At 41.5% G+C, this 24382-nt stretch overlaps 1 protein-coding gene across 2 annotated transcripts in view; it reads left to right on the forward strand.

Moving 5' to 3' along the window:
* Nucleotides 1–3913: 3913 nt before the first annotated feature.
* Nucleotides 3914–24382, forward strand: part of znf280d (zinc finger protein 280D) — a 37300-nt gene continuing 16831 nt past the window's right edge. The window contains exons 1-5 of one of the 2 annotated variants that reach the window (XM_015953010.3): nucleotides 3914–4224; nucleotides 5558–5686; nucleotides 14469–14826; nucleotides 15122–15344; nucleotides 15605–15740. In XM_015953010.3, coding sequence (XP_015808496.3) covers nucleotides 3950–4224; nucleotides 5558–5686; nucleotides 14469–14826; nucleotides 15122–15344; nucleotides 15605–15740 — 1121 coding nt within the window. In that variant the 5' untranslated portion in view covers nucleotides 3914–3949. Of the gene's footprint in view, nucleotides 4225–5557; nucleotides 5687–6390; nucleotides 6672–14468; nucleotides 14827–15121; nucleotides 15345–15604; nucleotides 15741–24382 lie in introns of those variants that run through there. The other variant, XM_015953011.3, reaches the window with a different exon arrangement.

Consider the following 24382-nt stretch of genomic DNA (forward strand, 5'->3'; position numbering starts at 1 on the left):
TCCAGAGCCCACACTGCAGCCTCTTCCAGAGCCCACGTTGCAGCCTCTTCCAGAGCCCACGTTGCAGCCTCTTCCAGAGTCCACGCTGCAGTCTCTTCCAGAGTCCACGCTGCAGCCTCTGCCTGAGTCCACGCTGCAGTCTCTGCCAAAGACTAAGGTCCAGCCTGCAGAGGAGTCTAGTCCTGCAGAGGCTTCGTCCCCTCTGCCTGCAGAGTCAACGTCCCCTCTGCCTCCAGAGTCCCCACATCATCCTCCAGAATCCCCTCTTCAGCCCCCAGTGTCCCCGTCTCCATTGTCCTCTCCAGTATCCCCGTCTCCAGTGTCCTCTCCAGTGTCCCCGTCTCCAGTGTCCCCTCTTCAGGCTCCAGTGTCCTCTCCAGTGTACCCGTCTCCAGTGTCCTCTCCAGTGTCCCCGTCTCCAGTGTCCCCTCACCATGCTCCGGCCTCATCGTCCCCTCATCATCCTCCGGCCTCTTCGTTCCTTCCTCACCCTCCTCCAGAGTCTTTATCCCTTCTTCACCCTCCTCCAGAGTCTTCGTCCCTTCCTCATCCTCCTCCAGAGTCTTCGTCCCTTCCTCACCCCCCTCTAGAGTCTTCATCCCCTCCTCACCCTCCTCCAGAGTCTTTGTCCCTTCCTCACCCTCCTCCAGAGTCTCCTGTGTCCCCGTCTCCAGAGTCTCCTGTGTCCCCATCTCCAGAGTCTCCTGTGTCCCCATCTCCAGAGTTCCCTCCAGTGTCTCCGGCCTCTTCGTCCCCTCATCACGCTCCGGCCTCTTCGTCCCTTCCTCGCCTTCTTCCAGAGTCCTCGTCCCTTCCTCGCCCTCCTCCAGAGTCTTCGTCTCCTCAGTCTACTGAGTATCCTACGCCCCGGCTCTTGGTTCCCCTTCGCCGTCCTCCCAGAGCCTCCTGGTCCTGGCTCTTGGTTCCCTGTCGCCGCCCCCCCAGAGCCTCCTGGTCCCGGCTCTTGGTTCCCTGTCGCCATCCTCCCAGAGCCTCCTGGTCCCGGCTCTTGGTTCCCCGTCGCCAACCCCCCAGAGCCTCCTGGTCCCGGTACTTGGTTCCCCGTCGCCTGTCCCCCAGGGCCTCCTGGTCCCGGCTCTTGATTCCCCGATGTCCGGCCCACCAGAGCCTCCTGGTCCCAGCTCTTGGTTCCCCGTCGCCGGCCCCCCAGGGCCTCCTGGTCCCGGCTCCTGGTTCCTCGTCGCCGGCCCCCCAGACTCCTCTGGTCCCCTTGTCTTTCGTTTTTCTGTTGCCTTGTGGGCGTCTGGTATCCGCCCATTGGGGGTGGGGGGTGGGGGGGTACTGTCATGGTCTGTGTCTCCCTCATGTGTCTCATTGTGTTCTCCATCCCCCTCTAGGATCCCCTGATGTGTCTCCTTGTGTTCCTCATGTGTCCCCTTGTCTACAGCTCCCTCCAGGTTCTCCCCCCAGGTATCCCCCCAGGTCCTGTGTTCCCGTTGGTCTCCCCTAGTCACCCCTTTGTAGGTTCAGCTTTTCATTTAATTAGTCTCTTTTAGTGTTTCTTTCACCACCGTTTTTTTAGTTCTCCTTCCTCCTTAGATCATTAGTTATTTATCTTGCTCTTCTAGTCTTTAGGTTTTGTTTTTATTCTAAGGTCATGTTATTTTCCCCTCCTCAGCTCACTTTCCTCTCCCTGATTAGTTAATTGAATTCACTAGGTTTCTCTCCCCACTCACATGCAGCTCATCTCCCAATCATCCTGCCCCAGTGTATTTAGCCCTGTCTGCGTCTCAGTGTGGTGTTGGTTCATTGTACATGTCAGCGTTGTTTTGTCCTCCCCCTCTTTGGTCGCTAGGATTTTTTGGCTTCTGCCCTACCAGGTTTTTGTTGGCTCTGCCCTTCTAGGAATTTTTGGCTTTGTGCCCTCATTTGGTTTTCTTGGACTCATCATCTTAATAAAGATGTCTAATTTTACATCCTCTCCTGCTCCGAGTCGTTCTAGATATCTGCATTTTGGGTCCTACTCCTCCTCCTCCTCCAACCCTAGGCATTACAAGTGTGTATTGAACATTATTTGTTTTAATGGCATCAAAGTAACTTTTCTACAGAACTTTTATGACTAAATTTAATTGTCGAGTTAAATTTGACTACAAAACAAACTTTTTCTTGTGATCAGTTTGGTTGACGCTGTTTATCACCACATGTCGGCTAAGCTAAGAGCTAATTTAGCTTGTTGTAAATGGCTGGTCTGAAATGCACATTTAGTTAATTTATATCTAAATAAATAAACACATTTTTACATTAATGGTGGGTTATGGCTTATAAACCAACATTTCTTTAAAAGTATGGAGTTGTTTGTATTTTCTGATTTAAATAAAGCTGGTGATTTACTTTAGGCTAAAAGGTGTTTTATTTTATTACACACAAAGGCAAAAGTTAAGGAAAGGGGCTCAGTTCAAATTGTAGGAAATTTTGTTAATATAAATATAAACTGAATTGTGTTTTCTGCAGAACATTACAGTCCGGACTGTGATAACGGTCGGGCTGGGTGATATGGATCAAAACTTATATCTCAATATCTTTTAGCTAAATTCTGATATACGATATATGTACCTCAAAATGTTTCCTTCTGTAAAATATTTAACAGTTAACTAACTCCCTTCCATCTGTCTAGAGAAATATAAACATACATTCATCAGCTGATTAAATGTATAAAAATATATTGATTCTTGTCAAACATGAACCTTAGCGCCATTCTCTATCAGTATGAGCTTTAGAAACACTGGTGATATCTTTGTGTTTTACATGGTAGGCTACTGCTGCAGCACTGTAGCTGTTTCCTGATGACACGGGGAAGGGGTTTGGCACGTCTCTCCACACAAGCTTGCAAAAGCACTAACGAACGTCCCCAAACAATTAAAATCCACGAATATCCAGACATCTTCAGAATCCTCTACAGACAGTTGAGAGAGGCATATCAGGTTCCACTGTCTCTAGGAGTCCATGATATACCCAGCTGGCTCTGTCCCAGAGGGGCATCCGAGAGCCCCTTCTCCTGTTCTCATTGAAAGAATTTTGTCAATGGCGTTGAGAGACCAACTGACCAGATCCATTTTAATCATTTCCAGTTTCCAGAAAAAATGCAGAAAGCGCCGTGCACAAGACAGAACAAAGAGCCTTGAGATAAGAGAGGGAGGGAGAGGAGAAAAAAGTGTATGTACTCTCCAAGAGCCGTAAGAAGAAATGCAGGTGCAGTTCATTGTCAGAATGCAGTTATGTTTCTTGTTTACAATGACCCAGACTTTGTACATCTGTTTTCTTCCCTTGTCTTTGACTCGGCAGCATCTCAGTCTTCGTAGCCACAAAGTTTTCAATATTACAATCGTGCAATATGTCCTGAACATGGTTGTCCGTTACATAGCTGTACGCATCCAGGGTTTTGTAGGACTTCTCATGCTCTCCCGGGAATAAAGGTTCGGCGTGTCGATTAGGTAAGCGTGGATGTCCGGCCACTGAAGTTTGGGCCGTTTTTTCTCATTGCTGTTCCACTCACCTGGCTAATGTCAGTTTTGCAGCCTAGCAAGTTTTATCGCTAGAGGATAAACTGTTATAATACGCCGACAACATCGCTAGCCAAATCAACGCAACCACAACAAAGAAACCAGACGAAGCCAGATCTAGTTTCTGCTAGCAAGCTGCGCGCGCATCCACTTTGTTTACAAACAAATAAGGAATTTTCCGAATTTCCCGCTTGCTGTTTTACGGATGTGACGTCAACTGACACTGCTTGTGTGTATTTTACAGCTTCAAAACAGGGAAAATGTTCTTTATTTATTTTAGCTGTTGGTATTATAATAATTTATGTTGTTTACTTTTTTAAAGTCTTTGGGGATTTAGCATTTGGTAGTATTTAATTTCCCGGTCTGCTTTTCACTCCAGTTGGTGGCGGTAATGCGCTTTAACGTTGCATGCCAACCGTCAAAACTCTATGAAGAACAAGTACATGCACGCGGTGAATTCAACTATAGAAATGAATGCTGCCGCAACCGACAAACAACCAAGCGCAGCTCAAAGCCCACTAAATTGTGGCACAAAGAAGAAGAAGGTTTTATCAGCGGCATCTCGTGAGTCAAAAATCAAATATGATAAAAGACGGTCAGGGACCAGATTAAGTGTCGGATATGCGTTGGAGGAATGGAGGTTGCTTCAACTAGATCTGGGACTGAAAAAAGATGCGGACATGGCTCATTTCCTAGTGGCCAGGTAAGAAACATTATACGTTCTTTTGCACTCTTTCCCTGCAGAGTTATTTATCATTTTTGAAAGTTATGTTAGCAAGATCTCACTCAACCATCTTTCTTGAGGTTGTTTAGTCCTCTTATAATGGACAATCATAATCCTCAGGGTTTGGAAGTGTTTGCTCTTGATTTACCTAAGTTAATAAGGGAAACAGAATACTCAGGGGAACAGAATTCCTCACAACAGGTTTCTATAACTACACAAAGTTTATACAAAGTAAAACACGTGTGTGCACGAGTTTGTGGGCGTTTATTTTTCTAAATCCTCACGTATTATGGGGTATGTAGGGCAGAATAAATTATGTTTGTGTTATACCACTCCCTGCCACCAGGAGGCAGGATGGACTACTGTTGTAGCTAGCCCAGGAGCTGAAAAGGGAAAAACACATGTTCTATTAACCCTTTGATGCAAGAATTATGAAGTCTTCAACCATGATTTTTTTTAAAATAATTTCATTCATCTTTAAGTGTGAATGACACAAATTTCAATAAATATTTTGTGTAAAATTCAATTTACAAATAATTTACATGTCCACCTTAGTGGATAGCGTGCATTCTGAACATGAAATATGTTGGCTTGACTTACTGAAGTCCAAATGGAGGGGCTCAAATGCAATAAAGTCTTCAACAGCTGTGCTTAATAGCAAAAAAAATAAAAACTATTTTGAGTACCTGTCTACTGTAGTGCCACCAGGAGGCAGGATGGACTACTGTTGTAGCTAGCCCAGGAGCTGAAAAGGGAAAAACACATGTTCTATTAACCCTTTGATGCAAGAATTATGAAGTCTTCAACCATGATTTTTTTTAAATAATTTCATTAATCTTTAAGTGTGAATGACACAAATTTCAATAAATATTTTGTGTAAAATTCAATTTACAAATAATTTACATGTCCACCTTAGTGGATAGCGTGCATTCTGAACATGAAATATGTTGGCTTGACTTACTGAAGTCCAAATGGAGGGGCTCAAATGCAATAAAGTCTTCAACAGCTGTGCTTAATAGCAAAAAAAATAAAAACTATTTTGAGTACCTGTCTACTGTAGTGACCATTATGCATCAAAGGGTTCAAACCAGCAAAGTTCCACAACCTGCATGAGTAGATTCTTTTGTAGTGAAAATATCACAGTTTGTGAAAGTGATAAACAAAATGAATACATTACTGACTGAGATATGTATTTTGATATTACTATTAGTGTGGCAGGTAAAATGACATACCATAATTGATCTTTCTGAACAGAGGGAGCAGAGTCACAACCAACTGTTGACATTTTTGTACGAAAACATTTGTTTTCTAGCTACCGGAAGAAGCAACCTCCTGAAACTGGAACTCGGGGATGTAATCTGAAGAGAACCTCAACACCCCGCAAGCGAACAGCAGCTAAAATTTCTCATCGGTTATCTCCAATTAAACCAGTATCTGAGTGGTTAGTATCTGTTCTGTCAGACAAAAAAATTGCATACACAGGTCCATAGCACTATTTTTAATTTAAAATTTGCCCGTAACGATAATTTAAGATTAACTTTATTGTTTCCACTGGAAAACTGTCAATGAATATGGATTCATTGACATATGTGCTAGAGATATGTACACTTCTGATTGCTTTGCCTCATTCAGCATGGCTTTACCCACTCCACAAACAAGAAGTCCTTTCTGCTTAATCATGTCTCTAATTTCCCTCTGGGATTAATAAAGTATATATATATATATATATATATATATATATATATATATATATATATATATATATATATATATATATATATAATTTGTCATTATTAATGATAGTTCCTCAGGACTTTTTGTTTGTATCCTCCTAACAACAGTTTAATAAAAAAAGTTCACATGGAACTTCAGCAGTTCAGCAGAAGGACGTGCTTTAAAAAAAGTAATTTTTTTATGTAGGAAGGTAGGAACACATAGTAACCTATTTCAGTTAGATCATATGAAACAAAACTTTGATCAATTAGTTAATATTTTCCGCAATTATATCATTATGTTGCTATAATACAATTGTACTTGTAAGTTTCTAACTTCTAATAAAAATTTACAAACCTGTTGACGTGAACAGGCATGTTTTGAGTCTGCAGTTGCAGTTGAACATCCACCCTTTAGGGGGCGCTGTCTCAAAAACAACAAGTGTAAATGTGCGGTATCCGGGTAGCCATGCAGCCGTTTCGAACTGCTGCTTATATGGCTTCTTCGGATATATTGCCATATATATATGACCCTGAATCTGAAGATGAAACTGAAAAAACTCACTCTAAAAGTGATTGTTCAAAACTCACCGTCAGACGTTTTCGAAAGTCGAAAAGAATTTCTATCGGAGGCGTTTTAAAAAGATGGAGGGAGTTTCGTAAGCTACAAGGGATCAAAACCGATGAAGAGTTGGCAAAATTCCTTTTGGACAGGTAAATGCTAAGCAGTTTACTATATTTTAGAGAACTGTAACAACTTTCATTTAAGTAGAAGAAATAATAGTGCGGATAATTGTTGTATACTGTCTATCTACATTCATTAGTGGATTTTCTTCCTACCCCATGAGTTCACTTTACAAACACCGTTGATCGAACCATTTCAACTTACTTTCACTATCTCCAGCTCTTTCTGTAGTTTCTGATTGCTTTGCCTCATTCAGCATGACTTTACCCGCTCCACAAACAAGAAGTCCTTTCTGCTTAATTATTTCTCTAATTTCCCTCTGGGATTAATAAAGTATTTTTGAATTGAATTGAATCAGATTCTCACAAAAAAAAGGATTTTCTGGTTTTGATCAAAGTTTGACAGTAAACATCAGATTACACTGGTCTGATTGAACTCTGCCCGAGTGGATTTTCATTCAGCCACGGGGTTCTGATCGAGGTGGAGACCATTTTTCACTTTAGGTCGCTTTTCTTCTTTTGAACTGCAGCTGATTAAAGATTTTAGCCAGACTCTGCATCAAAATCACTGAAATTCTATGTAGCTACACTCTGCGATCTATGTAGTAATTAAACAAATTATGTTTTGTCAAAGAAACCATATCATGGAAAAAACACTTTTTTGGAGCTTTTTATCATGTGATATTTTTCTTTCCTCATGACAAATACCCCCAAACCCGTTTTTGGCTGCATTCATGCATTTTCCTGTATCAACTGCATATTTTTAGTTTTACTTTGAATGTCCTGAACTGCATCGATTGAAACTACTTTCATAATCGGGCTTTTCTCCTCTTCCTGAAGCTAGTCTGAGCTAAAACCTGCCTCCCTGGAAGTAGGTCACTGATGCCCACTTTCTCCTAGTTGCAGGCATAGAGCAGTTGATTTCATGCTGTGGTTGAGAATGAGACCTTCATGTCGTAGGTGACTGCTTTGAACCTCCATCGGTACCAGAGTGGATATTCTGACAAACACTGCTGTAAAAACCATGCATCCTATCCACAAAGATATTTGTAATGGCCAGCACAGAAAATGTATGTTATTCGATCATTGATCTGTAACAGATTCAGTAGCCCAGTGCAATGTTAATTTCGTTGACTAAATATTTTATTTATTTATGTGATGAAGGAATTTTCATGGACTAAAACTAAACAAAAATATACACACCAGTAATGACTAAATTATGACAAATTTTGACTGATATTTTTGTTGACAAATAAGAGACATCAATGAAAATGGACAGAAACGAAAATCCAATCAGAAAACGGAGGAGACGGGCAACCAGAAAAAACAACCATGAATTTAACAAGTGGGACTAGACGAGAAAATAACCAGAGCCGGTGTCGGTACAAGATCTGCTCGGTTGCAAGATCGGCTCGGGGTCCTTCGACTGCCGATGACGTCAAAGTACGGCAAACCCACTCGGACAAAATACACTACACATCTATACTGTTGGAAAGAATTTTGCAGTTTTGTTATTAAAATAATGTTTCTTAAGACATAAGTTTGTGTTTATAATGGTATTTGTAAAATAAAACACTATGTTGTATTCATAATGTTGAACTCCTCTTTAAGCACATCCCTTGAAGGATCATAGGTATTAGCAACACCTGTGAAATTGTATTTGCAGGAAAGAAGTCTGTCCCATTTATTGAAGTATTTTGTGTTTAGTTTTTGACGTCTTGTCCATGCGTAGTTCAGTTACGCTTATAGCTGCTAGCCAAAACTCTGGAGTTAAAATTTTTCTGGCTTCACTAAAATACCTGTCTGTACTTATTTGATTGATGGTAGTTTTACTTTCTATTAGACTCCAAATGTAATCATTTGGCACGTTTCTAATTCATAATTTGTAATAATGTAATCTGTGATATTAGCATTAACATTCCTATGGGTTTTTCCACGTATATTAGCATTGTGCTAACCACTCGCTGCCAAATTGCAGCCTTTGCGATTAGAAAATCTCCTTTTGTCACATTGCAATTTAATTGCACATGCAGTTAATCGTTCAGCCCTAATATACATGCATCTCTATGCTAAAAGTGTATTTTCAAAGAGGTAATGATGGATTTCTTTGTAAAAGTTGTCCATCTTTCCAACAGAAAGATTTGCCTGGACCAAGGTAACGTGATAACAACGTAACGTGATTACGTAATTCCATAAGGTTCATGTTCAGCCAATCAACTACTTTGACGTCATCGGCAGTCGACGGACCCCGAGCCGATCTTGCACCCGAGCATATCTTGTACCGACACCGGCCGCTGTTTGAACAAGTTTATTTTTATGTTTGTTTATTTGGCAGACGCTTTTATCCAAAGCGACTTACAATTTATAACCTATAGGGCATGTTGTGATCTGTGGGGGAAACCGGAGTACCCGGAGGAAACCCACGTATGCATGGGGAGAACACGCAACTCCACGCAGAAAGGCCGCAGCCGAGTTTCAAGCCTGCAACCTTCGTGCTGCAAGGCAACAGTGCTAACAACTGCACCACCATGCAGCCCGAAAAGCAATTTGCTTTTTTAAACACAGGAAAGTTATTTTTTTACCTTGCTAATAGTATCAATCACTCCTGCGATCTTCTTCAGAGCTAGTCGCTAATGACAAACCCTAACCCTGACCCACTTCCTTCTCTGTTTATCCTGTGATAACTTAACCCTAATTTAACCCTAAACCCAGCCAAAAGAACTTGAAGCATTTAGAAGAAAAATACAGAATGAATATACAAAAGATCATACATTGACGTTTATGCCCATTAAAAGTTATGTCTAAAGCAGGGGTGCCCAATCCTGGTCCCGGAGGGCCGGTCTCCAGCAGGTTTTATGGTTTCTCTGCTCCAACACACTTGATTTGGAGGTTGAATCACCTGTGCAGCAGCTCATGAAGCTCTGCAGAAGCTTGCTAATCACCTGCTGATTAAAATCAGGTGCACTGAAGCAGACTTAAAACCATCGGGCTCTACTGAGGCCTTTCCACGGAGCTATCTCTGTGGTCACGTGGGTCTGATGCTCATTAATTATACAGAATTTTAGGCTTTTAATACACTTAAACAGAAGAGTGAGAAAAAAAATTCACCCACCTCAGAGTTGTTATGAGTGTAAACTAGATCATTTAAACCAAAAACATGTTTTGGTACCAGGCTGTAAACATGTTTATTTCTGCTGTGAAATTGGTATTTTTAACATGGGAGTCGATGAGGATTTTCTCACTTCTGACACCAGCCCCCAGTGGATGAGGGTGGAACTGCAATTTTTGGTACTTTCGGGTTGGCCTCAATTTTTGAGCCGCATTGTGGGGGCTTGCTTAAAACTAAAACCTGCTGGATATGTCCTCCAGGACCAGGATTGGGCACCCCAGGTCAAAAGGGAGAAAATGCCCGTGGGTTAGGGGGTGCTGGATCTCAGCGAGCTGACACGCATCAGAGTGATCTTGCCATCTAATTTTCTTTTCGTGGCGCTGCTACAGCCGGCCGGTATGATCGCATTCTGTGTTATAGTGGTGCTTTTGTGATGAGAAACGTTCAGGTGTCCCACCTTTATGTTTATGTATTTAGCAGATGCTTTTGTCCAAAGCAACTTACAGATGATAATCAAGCCAGCAGGTTGCCCTTGAGGCTAACAACAACCGTTAGTCAGTCGATCTTAGGTGGCAGTGAGTCAGCATAATCAATCATAGAGGGAAGCAAACATGTAGTGTGCAGTAGAGTGGGGGACGGGTGCTGGGAGAGTGCTTGATCAATCTGTTTAATAATAACTCCAAAAGATACACCTAAAAAACAATTGTTACATTTTAGTTTACCTTCAGAGTAATACATTTTAATGTTTGGCATGGTGTCATTTCCTGTCATACAAATAATACTGCATATAATATAGATTTGTTTTTTCATTAATATTGAAAGGCACTATTTCAAACTGTCAGTGTTTATTTAGGTATTTTCCAATCATTATTGTTATAGAAACATTTATAAATATAGAGTTTTGTATCTCCAAAGTGTGAAATGTGAATTTTTCATATTTCTTTACAGTTTCAAGTAGCTGTAGTTAACATTTCCTTTACACATGTAGAAAACTATTGCATCAGAAGAAAAATACATCTATTTTAGTCGACTAAAGTAGCTTTGTATTTTAGTCGAGTGATGATGACTCTGACCACTTTGTCTGCTGCTTTTCCAGCCTCATGGACTCCTTCACGTTTACTTATCGTGTTTCTGGCCCCACACTCTGAGGGCATATACTGGACCTTGTTTTCACCCTGGGTTTAAATATAGGTAGTGTTTTTCCTGAGGATGTTCATATTTCAGATCATAATTGTTTTTTCTTCAGCTTTTCCATTTTTACATCCCCATGTCCTGCTTGCTGTTTGGTTACTTCCCGTTTCCTTCTCATTATTGAATTTCCCTCTGGGATTAATAAAGTAGTTTTGAATTGAATTTGAATTACTTCTCGTTTTGCACTGCTGGCAAATTTCCAGCTGCTTTCTATCCACTTTTGTCTTCTGATAATGACCCTCATTCTTTAATTTTCTCACTCACTCGAGCACTGCCTCTCAATTCTGGACAGCATCTGTCTTGCCAGACCCAGATCAGTTCCTGCAGTAAACCCTACTCCTTGTTTTAATGGCAGCATCTGTCACTGTGGGAAAGTTGGAACACTTGTGGAAGAAAACTCATCTCCATGTCCATCTGCTGCATCTAAAGGATCTTCTGATCTCTCAACTCTGCAATCAGAGACACAGGGGTTGCATATTTCTTCAACTTGGTGTCAAAGTGCAAGGGAAATCTCAAAGCGTTGTTTAGCACCATCAGCAGTATTGTCTCTCTTGCTACACCTACAGCCTCTTGAGTTCCCGTCTTTCTTTGTGAATAAAGTCAATAAGGTTAGATCTAGCATCCCTCCTTCAGCTTTATCTCTGCCTGTTCCAAATTTATCCCAGCCTGTCATTCTAGATAGTTTTGCTCCTGTTATTTTTTCCTGAGCTAACCAAACTAGTTAACTCAATTAAAACCTTTACCAGTCCCCTCGATATCTTACCCTCATCTTTGTTTAAAAATGCTTTTCAATCCATCGTCCCTATTCTGTCCCCATGCTCTCTAAGGTGCGGTATGATTGTTGAAATTGTTAAAGTAACTTTAAAAATCCTTAATTTTGACTATTTGACCCAGTTCTATGTAAGTAACTAAGTAATCTTTCATATTTTGGCCTTTACAGATAAACGAATCAGTAACATACGAGCCTACCACGTTGACCAATAGCATTGCGTGTCAGTCAAAGAGAACGCGTACCAGTCACCAGCGTGCACATCACTCAGTTTAGTGGTTGAAGTAGTAGAAGAAATGGCAACACAGACCCAGAAGTTACTGATCCCTCGACTGCCTTCCACATCTAAAACAAAATTTAAAACATTTAAAAGGCTTTCATCAAAAGAAGCTGTAAGACATTTAAGACAGCCGAGTCAAAATTTACATCGGAGACGATTTTTAAAGATGGAGACATCTTCGTGATCTACGAAGCCTCAAAACAGATTGAAGAGTTGGCAACGTTTCTCTTGGACAGGTAAATAATAAGTAATTGATTGTACTTTAGATTGTTTTAGCTGAATTTTTTATTTAAATAAAAGAAATGTTAGAGCAAATAAGAGTATGCTGTGTTTACCATTGGCTGCTGTAGCTTGAATGCTAACTTAATCTGAACTGACGTTAGTAAACTTAAAGGTAACTGCGGAAGAAAATAAGGGAACAAAGGGGTTTTTAGCTTTTGTGCATTGCAGTTTACGATTAGTGTGGCATTTAACTTTACGCCATATCAGTCGTTTAAGATGTTACAATTTGCTGGGTTCCTTATATAGGGGAAAATTTTTATTGATTGGCTTAATGAACTGAACTGTATTGGAATTGGAATGTTTACTGTGTGAAGTGCCTGGATCAGTTGTCTGTAAGAGCGTTCCTTCTTTGTGGCTGTTTCAAAGTATTGGTCTTCGCTCATGGTGTCCCACAAAGTTCTGTTTTGGGACCTCAACTGTTTCTCCTTTATCTGCTCCCTCTCCAGCACATCCTTGGCTCCTTTAAAGATCAAGTCACCCCCAAATCAACTTTTTTGTGCTGATAAACTATATAAATGTGTGTCTAATTGTGCTGCAGACACGTGTCGTCAATAATTTGGTACAGTGCATCTTAGTTAAAATTTAAATATTCTGCCTAAAACTGTCAGTGTTGCGCTGTTGTCAGGTAAAAACTCTGCACTGTATTTGAATTTAAATCTGCCACCGCTATTGGCTAAGAGGTATGCTATGATGTAAACTGGTACATTATGATGTCACAATGCCATTGTGAGCCTGTGTGTGTGTGTATTTGTTAGTGGCTCCGCCCTCTCGGTCTGCTAGGCAACAGCATTTGTTGCATTTTTCAAACATGAAGAGGGAGTGAAGTAAGTTTCTTGTAGGGGGTGACTTGCTCTTTAAAGGAAACTTCCACCATCTTTACGCAGATGACATCCAACTGTACACCTTTAAGCCCCATGTTATGTCTAAGCAGCAGCTGTTACACACTTGCTTAGATTCTATTAAAACCAGGATGGCTGGAAACATTCTACAGCTGAAGAAGACTGAGATCTTCATATGTTCCCCAGACAAGATGGTTTCCAAAGTCAGAGACTCTCTTTGTCAGCATGCTTCTTACATCAAACCCTCTGCCAGGAATCTTGGTGTGACCAATGGCCCAGCACAAACTTTGGATTCCCACATCAGTTCTATTGCTCGCTCCTCCTTCTTTCACCTCAGGAACATTGCTAAGCTGAGTTCTCTCGCACTCTGAACTGGAATTTGTTATCCACGCGTTCATCCCTTCACGACCTGAGTTATTGTCATTTTAAATCGAAAATGTATCGTTATCAAAATTTCTGACTCTTATGGAGATCATTTTTACCATGTCAATAAATCTGATTATAAAAAGTGAAAAGTTGTGTGTAGGTTGGCAACGTTCATGTCCCTTTAAGAAGCTGTACCACCTTGAGTCATGTAAAATTGTGACTCAATGTAATGCACGTGACAGCCCCATCTAGTGGACAACAACTTTCTGCGCATACCTATAGTTATCGTCCATTTACCGTTATTGAGATGAAATCCTCAATATATCGTTATATTGATTTTAGGCCATATCGCCCAACTTTAGTGTGATGTAATCGGTAGGCACAGACCTCCTGTCCTCTTTTTTTGGAAATGTAATTATGGTCACCTTACCGTATATCATAGTAGCAACATTTATAGGCTGCTTGTCTAGCGTGTCTACACATCAGAGTATATTGTTTGTGTAATTTACTACAATTGTGTAAAACAGTCTAAACTTTGTAAAACTGTGTCGCTAATCAAATCAAGTGTTTATATAACTAACTCTAAATTGCACTGTATGCACTGTTGATGTACAATAAAAGCACAAACACAAAAACTTCCCATTAAAATCCCTACAATGTACAAGTTCTATTTTCATGTGCTGCACTGATGTTTGCATGATTGAACAAATTAAGAATACATTTAAAAAAAAGGTTGATTTACAAACTCTTACTTACATCAAAATGTCACAAAATGAGAAATAAATATATGTTTTTTCTGTTTGAGTTCAAATGAATTGTTCCAGACTGCCACCTTTTGGACAAACTCAGATTTCATCAGCTGTTCCTCACTCAGAGCAACATCCCACATGAGGAAACCAGACAGTTGATAATTGGTTGTTTAGTAAAATTACAGCTAACATTGCATAATCTTTGATTTTTTTCTCTTTTTCTTTTTTTTTTTTCTTCAAAGTCAACCTTCGAGTTGTATTGTGCATGGCTGTGGCAAAAAGTCAGAGCCTTATGTGAGAACCCTGCATCAGTTTCCAGAAGATTTGGAGACCGTAAAAGTGTGGAAAGAGTTTGTGCAGAAGACCACCACAGAATGGGATGGTCAGGTCTCTCCGTGGAAGAAGATCTGTAGTGAGCATTTTGAGCCAAGCTGTTATGCAAATCACACAGCCTGGTTGATGCGTTCCGTTCAGAAGTTGGAACTGAGAGATGAGTTTCAAGTCCCAACAATATATCCTACTGAGGAAACATCTTCACATGATGCGGGAAGTTTGGATCAACCACAGCAAGCTGCAGTTGGGGGGATAGAGCCTACTCGGGTAAGCTGTGCTTGCATGTATTAATTATTCAGTTTGTTTCGCCAAAGCTTAATTTGAAAATGTAATTTTTGTTCTTATCGTATTTATCCTTTATTGATAAAACACAAGGAAGACCATATCTACAAAGGGATTGGCTTGTTGGTTGGTTGTTTTAAGAGATAAATATTCTCGTTAAATCTTTGGTCTTATTTTTTTTATGTAAATATAAATGTTATTCACTCCGTTTTTTTGTGTTTTTCTTCAGGAAAGCTTGTTTGACAAAGCTACATAGCTAATTGTTTTAAGTTCCATTCAGATTCCAGAGTCTCCCAGTCAAAACACGAAAGTTGTAGAGGGAAATGCGCAACAACCGACGACGCTTCAGCTGCCACCAGAGCTCCACCAAACACCCCTGTCTGTTCCATCTTTCTGCGTAACCCCTTTGGTTCTATATACAGCACCAGCAACACCGTACCAAGTGCAGCCTGGCCTCACAGGAAGTGTGAATGTTGTTGGAGAAAAGTCATGGAAAAGCAAAGGTTAGCATGTTCAGAACAGAAACTCCTATCCCATAGACTACAACGATGACACGTGTTTTGAAAGCATATGGCTGACATTTAGACTATGGCTTGAGTGGAAAAAGGAATGCTTATAAATGACAATACTCAAGAAGCACAAGCTTGGCTACAGTAACCCAATCTTCTTCACATATTCCCAGCCAACTGATAAATTAATGGTTTGGAATGTTTTATTATTTTTTTATTTTTTTAATATTGTTACTATTTTTGCACCTTTTCAGGCTGTCAAACAGAAAGTGTTACATTTGCTGATGGAAATTGCCACATCATAAAACCACGTCTGCCAAAAGCCGAAACAGCAGAGGACACATACTCCAGAGACAGTGATGTTTGTGATGAAGACGAAGATGTCAGCAGGTACCACAATAAAGATGTGGAGGATAAGCTATTGTTGTAGTTGTACTGGTAGCTTTTACTTTCAATTAGCACTCATGCAAAACAAAATGGAGTGTTAATGAAATAGATATTAATTTTCTCAGCCTAAAGCCTGATTGATACTTCTGCATTGGTGTGGAGACATGTAACGCCATTATACATCGGCGCAAGGCCTCCGACGGGCTCACAGAAGGTGACCGAGACATGCACAAAATTTTAAACATCTGTCAAAAGTGACCGAGACTGCAAGCTTGTGATTGGTCAGGACGCCGCTTCCTGTATGTTCATCACCAGCACCGCCATTGCTCTATTAAAAAGTAAAAAGATAATTAGTGGCAGAGCCAAAACAGATTGAAGAACGCATTGTGGAAAAAGTCTGAAAATATGAATGTGGACAGAAATGACAGGAAACGTGATGGTGACCGCATAAAGAGGTGGAGGAGAATGAAGGACAAAACTGTCCATGTCCTGAAGTCTCTGAAATAAATAAACACATTAGTAAATACACTATTATGAACTGACTACATGAGTGTTATGGTGGCAGGATATCACAGAAATGCACTACGGCTTCTGTTGTCGTGGAATTGTTTTGCAACACTCCGCTGCCTCCGTAGAAGTTTGCATGTAAAAACCTTTCTGACACTCCGTGTGCATCTCTCTTGGGCCATTCCCATCTGTACCGGGTCGGCCCGGGCCGGGTAGCGTAGGTTGTTTACATATCTGGGTGGCCTGGTATTTTTCTGGGCCAACCAAGGCTCATTCTCAGCCCTCTTCTCGAGGGGGTCTGCTTCAGGCCGACCAGGGCCAACACACCCACTGCTGACTGCAAATTCACACCTTCCATTAGAGCAAGCCTCTGATTGGTGGGTAGAATCAGCCCACATGGGCTTAAGGCAAGGATGTGTGGAATCAACCGGGCCAGGCTGGGGCCAACTGGGGCTACCCGGCCCGGGCCGACCCGGTACAGATGGGAATGGCCCATAAGTTGCAGAGCTCACCGAGAAGTATAAATCAGGCTTAACATTGCAGTTACTATAACCTTAAAGTGACATATATTTTTCTCTGACAGTAGGGGGCAGTACATGCCTAAATCATTGCAAGCAAGTAGTTTCTTTTTGTTCAAGTTAAACCTTAATAATGGATGGCCATTAGGGTCAAAAATCTTTGGCAGCGCAACTTCCAGCAAAATGACAAGAACATCAGACTCCCTTTAATCACTGGCAACTAGTGAAGAGGTAAATGTATAAAACAAAGTTTATGAATGGCAAAAGTTTTGTATCCATTTGTTACGAATCAGTAAATGTGTTTTGTCATTATGGGCTCCCATAGAAGGAAACATGACATCTAATATGAAGTTACCCAGGGACTTAGACCCACTCCCATGTACCTCAGACCCGATTTTTATGGTTATTTTACAAAGCCGCCAATATTTTTCCACAACTTGGTATCATTTAATTCACTTTCAACTACATTTTGACGGATATTTCCATAGATTAATGGTAAAAAATACACATTGCATTTTTAACTTGTTAATTTAATCCTTAATATTTAGACTTCTTTACTAAAACCGTAAGAATTCCAGCTTTCAGGAAAAATGGGATGTTGTAAAAAAAAAATGACAAAAATACTGTGCACACCTAATTCTAAATTCTAACAAGATGCACATTTTTTGCTGCTGTTTTTATAGTCAGTCTTAAAATTACTTGGATATGTTATACATCCCACTGTAGCGAAGGGAAATTTGATGATTTTATTTGTTATAACCAGGAAGATGTAATATTCTATATAAATATAAAATATTAACCTGCTAGGTTCTTTATTGTAATTAATCAGAAGCTTGTAGGATTAAATTCAGAAGATCTAGGTTCTTTGCCTTTTCAGTGATCAACCACACTTCGTGTTACTTCAAGAAGGAGTCAGGTTTATAAAAGTAAGAATTTATTTTACAAATTTAAACATGACTAATTAAGCATTTACTGTGAGTGGGTGTAACTAAACGTGAGGAAGGCACCTATGTGTGAATGCGGTGTCAATCAGAGCTTCCTTATCAAAATAAGCTGAGTTCTGGTGAAAATAATTTGGCTTGCTCTAAGCTATAAAGTTGTTATCATCAGAAGAACATTCAGACGCAATCTGTCATGTCTACTTCACCCGTTTTGGAGAGACCCTCTTGGTGGATTTGAAAGTCGCAGGGTCGGCTGACCTCTGGCACTGGAGAGCTGTAGAATACCGTGGTACCGACTCTTCAGTCCAGAGATGTTTCGGGTCACAACAGATGGATGGAACCGTGCGTCTGGCGGACAGCTTGGTTTATGCTTGACGCATTCACTTTCCGTGCAGTAATGCGGCTCGCGGATGGAACGCGCTTCACAACTCGCAGTGTTTATGATTCATGCGGCTTGTCTCTGCAGTGATCCAATATTCTCCCAAACTGAACGGGGCAGCATGGAGCTCTACAGCATGCATCCAACACTACACCATAGTAGAAGTAGAAATTACTGTTTACAACATGGCATTTCAGCATTTTTAACAGCGTTCTCGTCTTTTCCGAAAGTGCGAGCTATTTCTCTCCAAGAATTATTAACAACATGTTGATCACGGTGATCTCTGAGAGCTGAATCATACAAATGTCTGTATTTATGAACCTCTGCCGTACTAGTTCTTGCCAGTCCGCCATGTTTTTCCGCGTCCGTCCGTCCGTCCGCGTGGTTAGAAATTTTCCGAGGTGCGCGTTGCGGAAATTCTGGGCCGTGCGGAGGCGCGGTGGAGGGGCGTGGTTGTTAAAATGACGCAAAATGACGCAACTTTTCCGCGCGGAGCCGTGCGGGCCGTGCGGACGCGTCAAGCATAAACCAACCTTTAAGGAGTCTTAAGGTTGGTTTATGCTTGACGCGTCCGCACGGCTCCGCAACACATAACTGTAATTTCTACTTCTACTATGGTGTAGTGTTGGATGCATGTTGTAGAGCTCCATGCTGCCCCCTACAGTTTGGGAGAATATTGGCTCACCGCAGAGACGAGCCGCACGAACCATAAACACTGCGAGTTGTGAAGCGCGTTCCATCCGCGAGCCGCATCACCGCGCGGAAAGTGAATGCGTCAAGCATAAACCAAGCTTTAGCAATATCAGCTTTGTTTATGCAGGAACTGTTTGCTCATCAGCTTTGCAGGTGCAAAAAGGTTTTGACGACGTGTCAAAATCTTTGATGGTTAAAGAGGTTTTGCTACATATGGCCGGTCTGCGCGATTCTCTAGAACTGTCGAATCTCTCAGAATGGTCTAGTTTTAAGGTTTAGCTGTTATGATTTGCACAGCCAATCAGAAGCTGACAAGTTTGGAGATGTTTTGCCAAGACAACTCAGAAACACACCTTCTTTGATATCGGATGTCCTGACTGGTAAAAAGGTCAAGTTATGTGTTGTAGATAACTTAACCGTACTTGTTATTGTGTGGATGCAGGTGTGAGGACCTTGTCGTCAAAACATGTTGAACACATGGCAGGTTCTAGTAGATACAAATAACACCCATTCAGTGTGCACAGATTAATTAAGCATTTCATTATACTAGAATTATTATAAGTAGTAATGAACAAATGTTTATTTAATGATTATCTAGATTATAAGTCATAGAAGAAGTTCATATTGATTTAGTAAATCATTCTTGAATTTAGCAACTGATTCTTCTGTGGAGGCAGACAGATGGGACCTTGGGAAAGAAAGTTATTGTTTATCTTTCAGACTTGCAGAGTCTGTGAATCCCAGCTGGTATGAAGGCAGACTCATTTAAAGGGAAAACATGCAATGTTGTGTCTCCTTTCTGACCAAATGTTGAATAGATGGTGAAAGGTCAGGCTCTCCCTAAACTGACCATTGCTGGACACTACACCACAGTACATTCTCAGGATATCTTTTCTGTTGTCAGAGGTGCAAACAAAGTTACATATGAGAAAAGTGCTAGAAAATAGTGAAGTTGTTCTTTTAAGTAGGTAAATTGGGCATAAATTAACTATTGTGGTAAATTACAATTTGTATGACACAAGAAATTATCTGCTTAATAGTATTTGATCAAACATTTTCAAAGTATTTAAAATGCCTAAAGTTTTTTCTATGTTCTTGAATATTTGGGTGTGCAGATTTTTACAAGTTGTCATACTACACAAAAGCAACTGTGACATTTTCCCTTGCACAGTAATTTCTTTACCAATTGTAAAAACTATTTGTTGTGAGTACATCTTCCATTATTTTGAAACGCATTTCCGGTATCAAAATACAAATTTGCATTTATTTTAAACACACACATATATAAGGACAGCACAGAGGCAGTCATCATGGTTGCACAGGGACAGGCCCTGAACATCAGAGCAAGAGGCCAAGATCTACCACACCAGACAAGACCCAAGGTGTAGGCTATGCAAAGAGACTCCTGAGAAAATCCACCTCATAACTGCAGAGTGTAGGATGCTGGCAGGGAAAGCATACATGGAATGCCCCAACCAAGCAGCTGGCATAGTGTACAGAAATATCTGTGGAGAGTATGGACTGGAAGCCCCAAAGTCGTAGTAGGTAACACCCACTAAGGTGGTTCAGGAGAGAGCCAAGCTCCTGTGGGACTTTCAGATCCAGACCGACAAAATGGTGATGGCGAACCAAACGGACATTTTGGTAATGAACAAACAACAGAGGACAGCCATTGTGGTTGACTTGGCAATACCAAGTGATGGCAACGTCAGGAAAAAGGAACACAAGAAACTAGAGAAGTACCAGGGCCTCAGAGAAGAACTTGGGAAAGACTGGAGAGTGAAGACATTGGTGGTGCCCGTGGTCATCACGGCAATAACCCCCAATATGGAGGAATGGCTAAAGCAGATCCGGGGAAAAACATCAAACATCTCAGTCCAGAAAAGTGCAGTTCTAGGACCGGCTAAGGTACTGCACAGAATCCTCAAGCCCCCAGGCTTCTGGTAGAGGACCTGAGCTGGGAAGGATGAGACCACCCTGCTGAGGGTGAGGTATTTTATATATATATATACACACATGCATGTATGTACATGTATAACAAATATATTTATTTATTTATTTTGGACATTTTTGCATCCATGGAGGATATGTAATTTTAGCTGTGTAGTAGGTATTTGGGTGTCATTGTTTTCTGTGCAGACTCCTGTCTGACAGCCACAAAATGCGTTTGTCCTGGAAACCTTTAAAAAAAGCCTCATTTAAATTTGAAATAACAAAATCTGATACAAACTAGGAGACACCCATGCTGTGTACCAGGCTAGATAGGTTCAATATGGTATTTGGTGTACTGCAGGATGGCGCCGCAGATGGCAGCCTCGGTACTTTGCTCTCTTTTGTTTGTGTTGTTTTTGTATATTTTTTTGGAAATCAGCGATGCAAAACGGATTACTTTCAGTAGAGATGAACTACTGGGTATCAGGCAACAGACCACAGAAACGGATTTTCAAAAATTTGAGCACCCGGGGAGTTTATTGGAAGTTTTGATCGGAGGAACTGCTGTTTGTTGGAGAAGGAAGCGCAGGAGGGGTAAACGAGCAGGATCGCTGGTGAGACTCCGCCAACGGGGATTTCGTATGCCTCTCCCAGCAATACACCTAGCGAACGTCCGATCCCTACCTAATAAAATGGACGAGCTGCTCCTTCTGAACAGGACCAACCGAGATTTTGCACACTCCGCTGCCCTCTGCTTTACGGAAACGTGGCTCAGTGACTTGATTCCTGATAATGGCTTATACCTGCCCGGGTTTTGTTTACATCGCGCAAACCGGGAAAAAGAGCCATCAGGGAAGACGAAAGGAGGTGGAATCTGCTTCTACATTAATGAATGTTGGTGTACAGACGCTACAGTTCTCAGTAAACATTGTAGCTCAAACTTGGAGACAATATTTTTGAACTGTAAGCCGTTTTACTCCCCGCGGGAAATATCATCATTCATTTTGATTGGAGTTTACATACATCCTCAAGCAGATGTGAGTGTTGCATTGCAGACTCTCGCCGATCAAGTTACCTCCACAGAGAACAAGTACCCAGACTCAGTGCTCATTATTTTGGGTGATTTCAATCAGGCTAAACTTAATACCGAACTACCGAAATACAGACAGCACATCAGATGTCCGACTAGAGGCAAAAACATACTGGATCATTGCTACACAGTTCTTAAAGGGGCATACCACTCTGTCCCTCGTGCAGCTCTCGGCCTCTCTGACCATAATTTGATTCATCTTATCCCCACTTATAAACAAAAACTAAAATCTGTAAAGCCAGCCATCAGGACAGTGAGGAAATGGACAAATGAAGCAAAAGAGGAGTTACAGGACTGTTTTGATTGTACGGACTGGAGAGTATTTGCAGATGCCACAGGTGATCTGAACGAGCTAACAGACACTGTGACATCCTACATCACCTTCTGTGAGGAAGTGTGTGTGCCAACAAAGACTTTTCGCACCTTTAATAACAACAAGCCATGGTTGACAGCAACTCTGAGCCAGTTGAGACGGGCAAAGGAGCAGGCTTATAGGGCAGGAGACAGGCCCCTGTACAAATCACTCAGGAACACGTTGAACAAGGAGATCAGAGCTGCTAAAATTAAGTATGCAGCAAAGCTGAAAAACCAGTTTACAGCCAACAACCCCACATTATTATGGAGAAACATTCAGCAAATTACCAACTACAGGAGACCATCCTCCATTTCTGATGCTAATCATGGCCTTGCTGAGGAGCTAAATGGCTTTTATTGTCGCTTTGAGGAAAGGAATGTCACACCCCTCCTCCACTCCAGCATAGCGGCAGCCGCCACCCCTCACCTGGAAACTCTTACTCCTCTTTCCTCTAAATCACAAGCTGCGTTCCTTGTGAAGGAAGAGGATGTCTGCAACATCTTTAGGAGACAGAAAGTACGGAAGGCACCAGGCCAAGATGGAGTAACTCCTTCCTGCCTAAGGACCTGTGCTGTCCAACTAGCACCTGTCTTCACAACGATATTCAACAGATCGCTGGAGCTGTGTGAGGTTCCATCATGCTTCAAAAGCTCAACTATCATCCCAGTACCGAAGAAATCCTCCCCTACAGAATTGAATGACTACAGACCCGTGTCTTTGACATCAGTAGTCATGAAGTCCTTTGAGCGCTTGGTGCTGTCCCATCTTAAAAGCACCACAGGCCACCAGCTGGATCCCCTGCAGTTTGCATATAGGGCAAACAGGTCAGTGGATGATGCAATTAACATGGGGCTGCACTTCATCCTGGAACATCTTGATCAACCAAGGACCTACGCAAGGATATTGTTTGTGGATTTTAGCTCTGCTTTTAACACCGTTATACCAGAAATCCTCACCTCAAAGCTTTCTCAGCTCACTGTTTCCCCTGCCATGTGTCAGTGGATTTCCAGCTTCCTGACAAATAGGAGCCAGCATGTGTGGTTGAACAATGTTACATCTGGCACAAGGCTGATCAGCACCGGTACACCACAGGGGTGTGTCCTTTCTCCACTGCTCTTTTCATTGTACACCAATGACTGCACCTCTAATGACTCAGCTGTAAAAATCCTGAAATTTGCAGATGACACCACTGTCATTGGGCTCATCCAGGATGGTGATGAGTCTGCTTATCAGCGAGAAGTTGAGAGGCTGGTGGTCTGGTGTAGTCAGCACAATCTTGAGCTTAACACCCTTAAGACTGTGGAGATGGTCGTGGACTTTAGGAAGCTTCCCACAGTGCTGCCCCCCCTCACAATATCCAACAGCCCAGTGTCAATGGTGGACTCATTCAAGTTCTTGGGAACTATCATTTCCAGGGATCTGAAGTGGGAAACAAACATCAACTCCATCCTCAAAAAGGCTCAGCAGAGGATGTATTTCTTACGGCAACTAAGGAAGTACGGCCTACCACAAGAGCTGCTGATCATCTTCTACACTGCTGCAGTCGAATCCATACTTTGCTCATCCATCACTGTCTGGTTTGGGTCAGCCACAAAAATGGACAAATGCAGACTACAGCGTATTATTAAAACAGCAGGAAAAATCATTGGTGCCCAACTGCCCTCTGTCCAGGAACTGTACATCAGCAGGACCAGGAAAAAGGCAGTGAATATTGTCCAAGATGCCACACATCCTGCATCTACTCTCTTCCATCTCCTCCCATCTGGCAGACGCTATAGATCGCTGTACACAAAAACTACCAGACACAAGAACAGTTTCTTTCCTTCAGCCATTTCTCTCCTGAATCTGTAGATTATTTTACCATCCTTTTACTATAGTTTTTAATACTTAATCAGTATGCTTATGGATATGTGTGTGTGTTTGTGCGCGTGCGTGCGTGTGTGTGTGGGTATGTATATATGTATATAGGTGTGTGCGTAAATGAACATGTGTGTGGGTATACATGTTCTTATGTGTTTTTAGGTATTTTTATTCTCATTTATTATGGTTGTTGTATGTTTTAGAGAGCGAACATCTACCAAAGACAAATTCCTTGTAAATGTAATTTTACTTGGCCAATAAATCTGAATCTGAAATCTGAAATTTAGTATGTTGTTAGTGTGGTGATCACCAGTGTTGGGAGTAACACCGTTTAAATATAACGGCATTCTTTTTTAGGTAACGGAATAAT

This window comes from Nothobranchius furzeri, chromosome 9, assembly GCF_043380555.1.
Source record: "Nothobranchius furzeri strain GRZ-AD chromosome 9, NfurGRZ-RIMD1, whole genome shotgun sequence".
NCBI classification, from domain to species: Eukaryota; Metazoa; Chordata; class Actinopteri; order Cyprinodontiformes; family Nothobranchiidae; genus Nothobranchius; species Nothobranchius furzeri.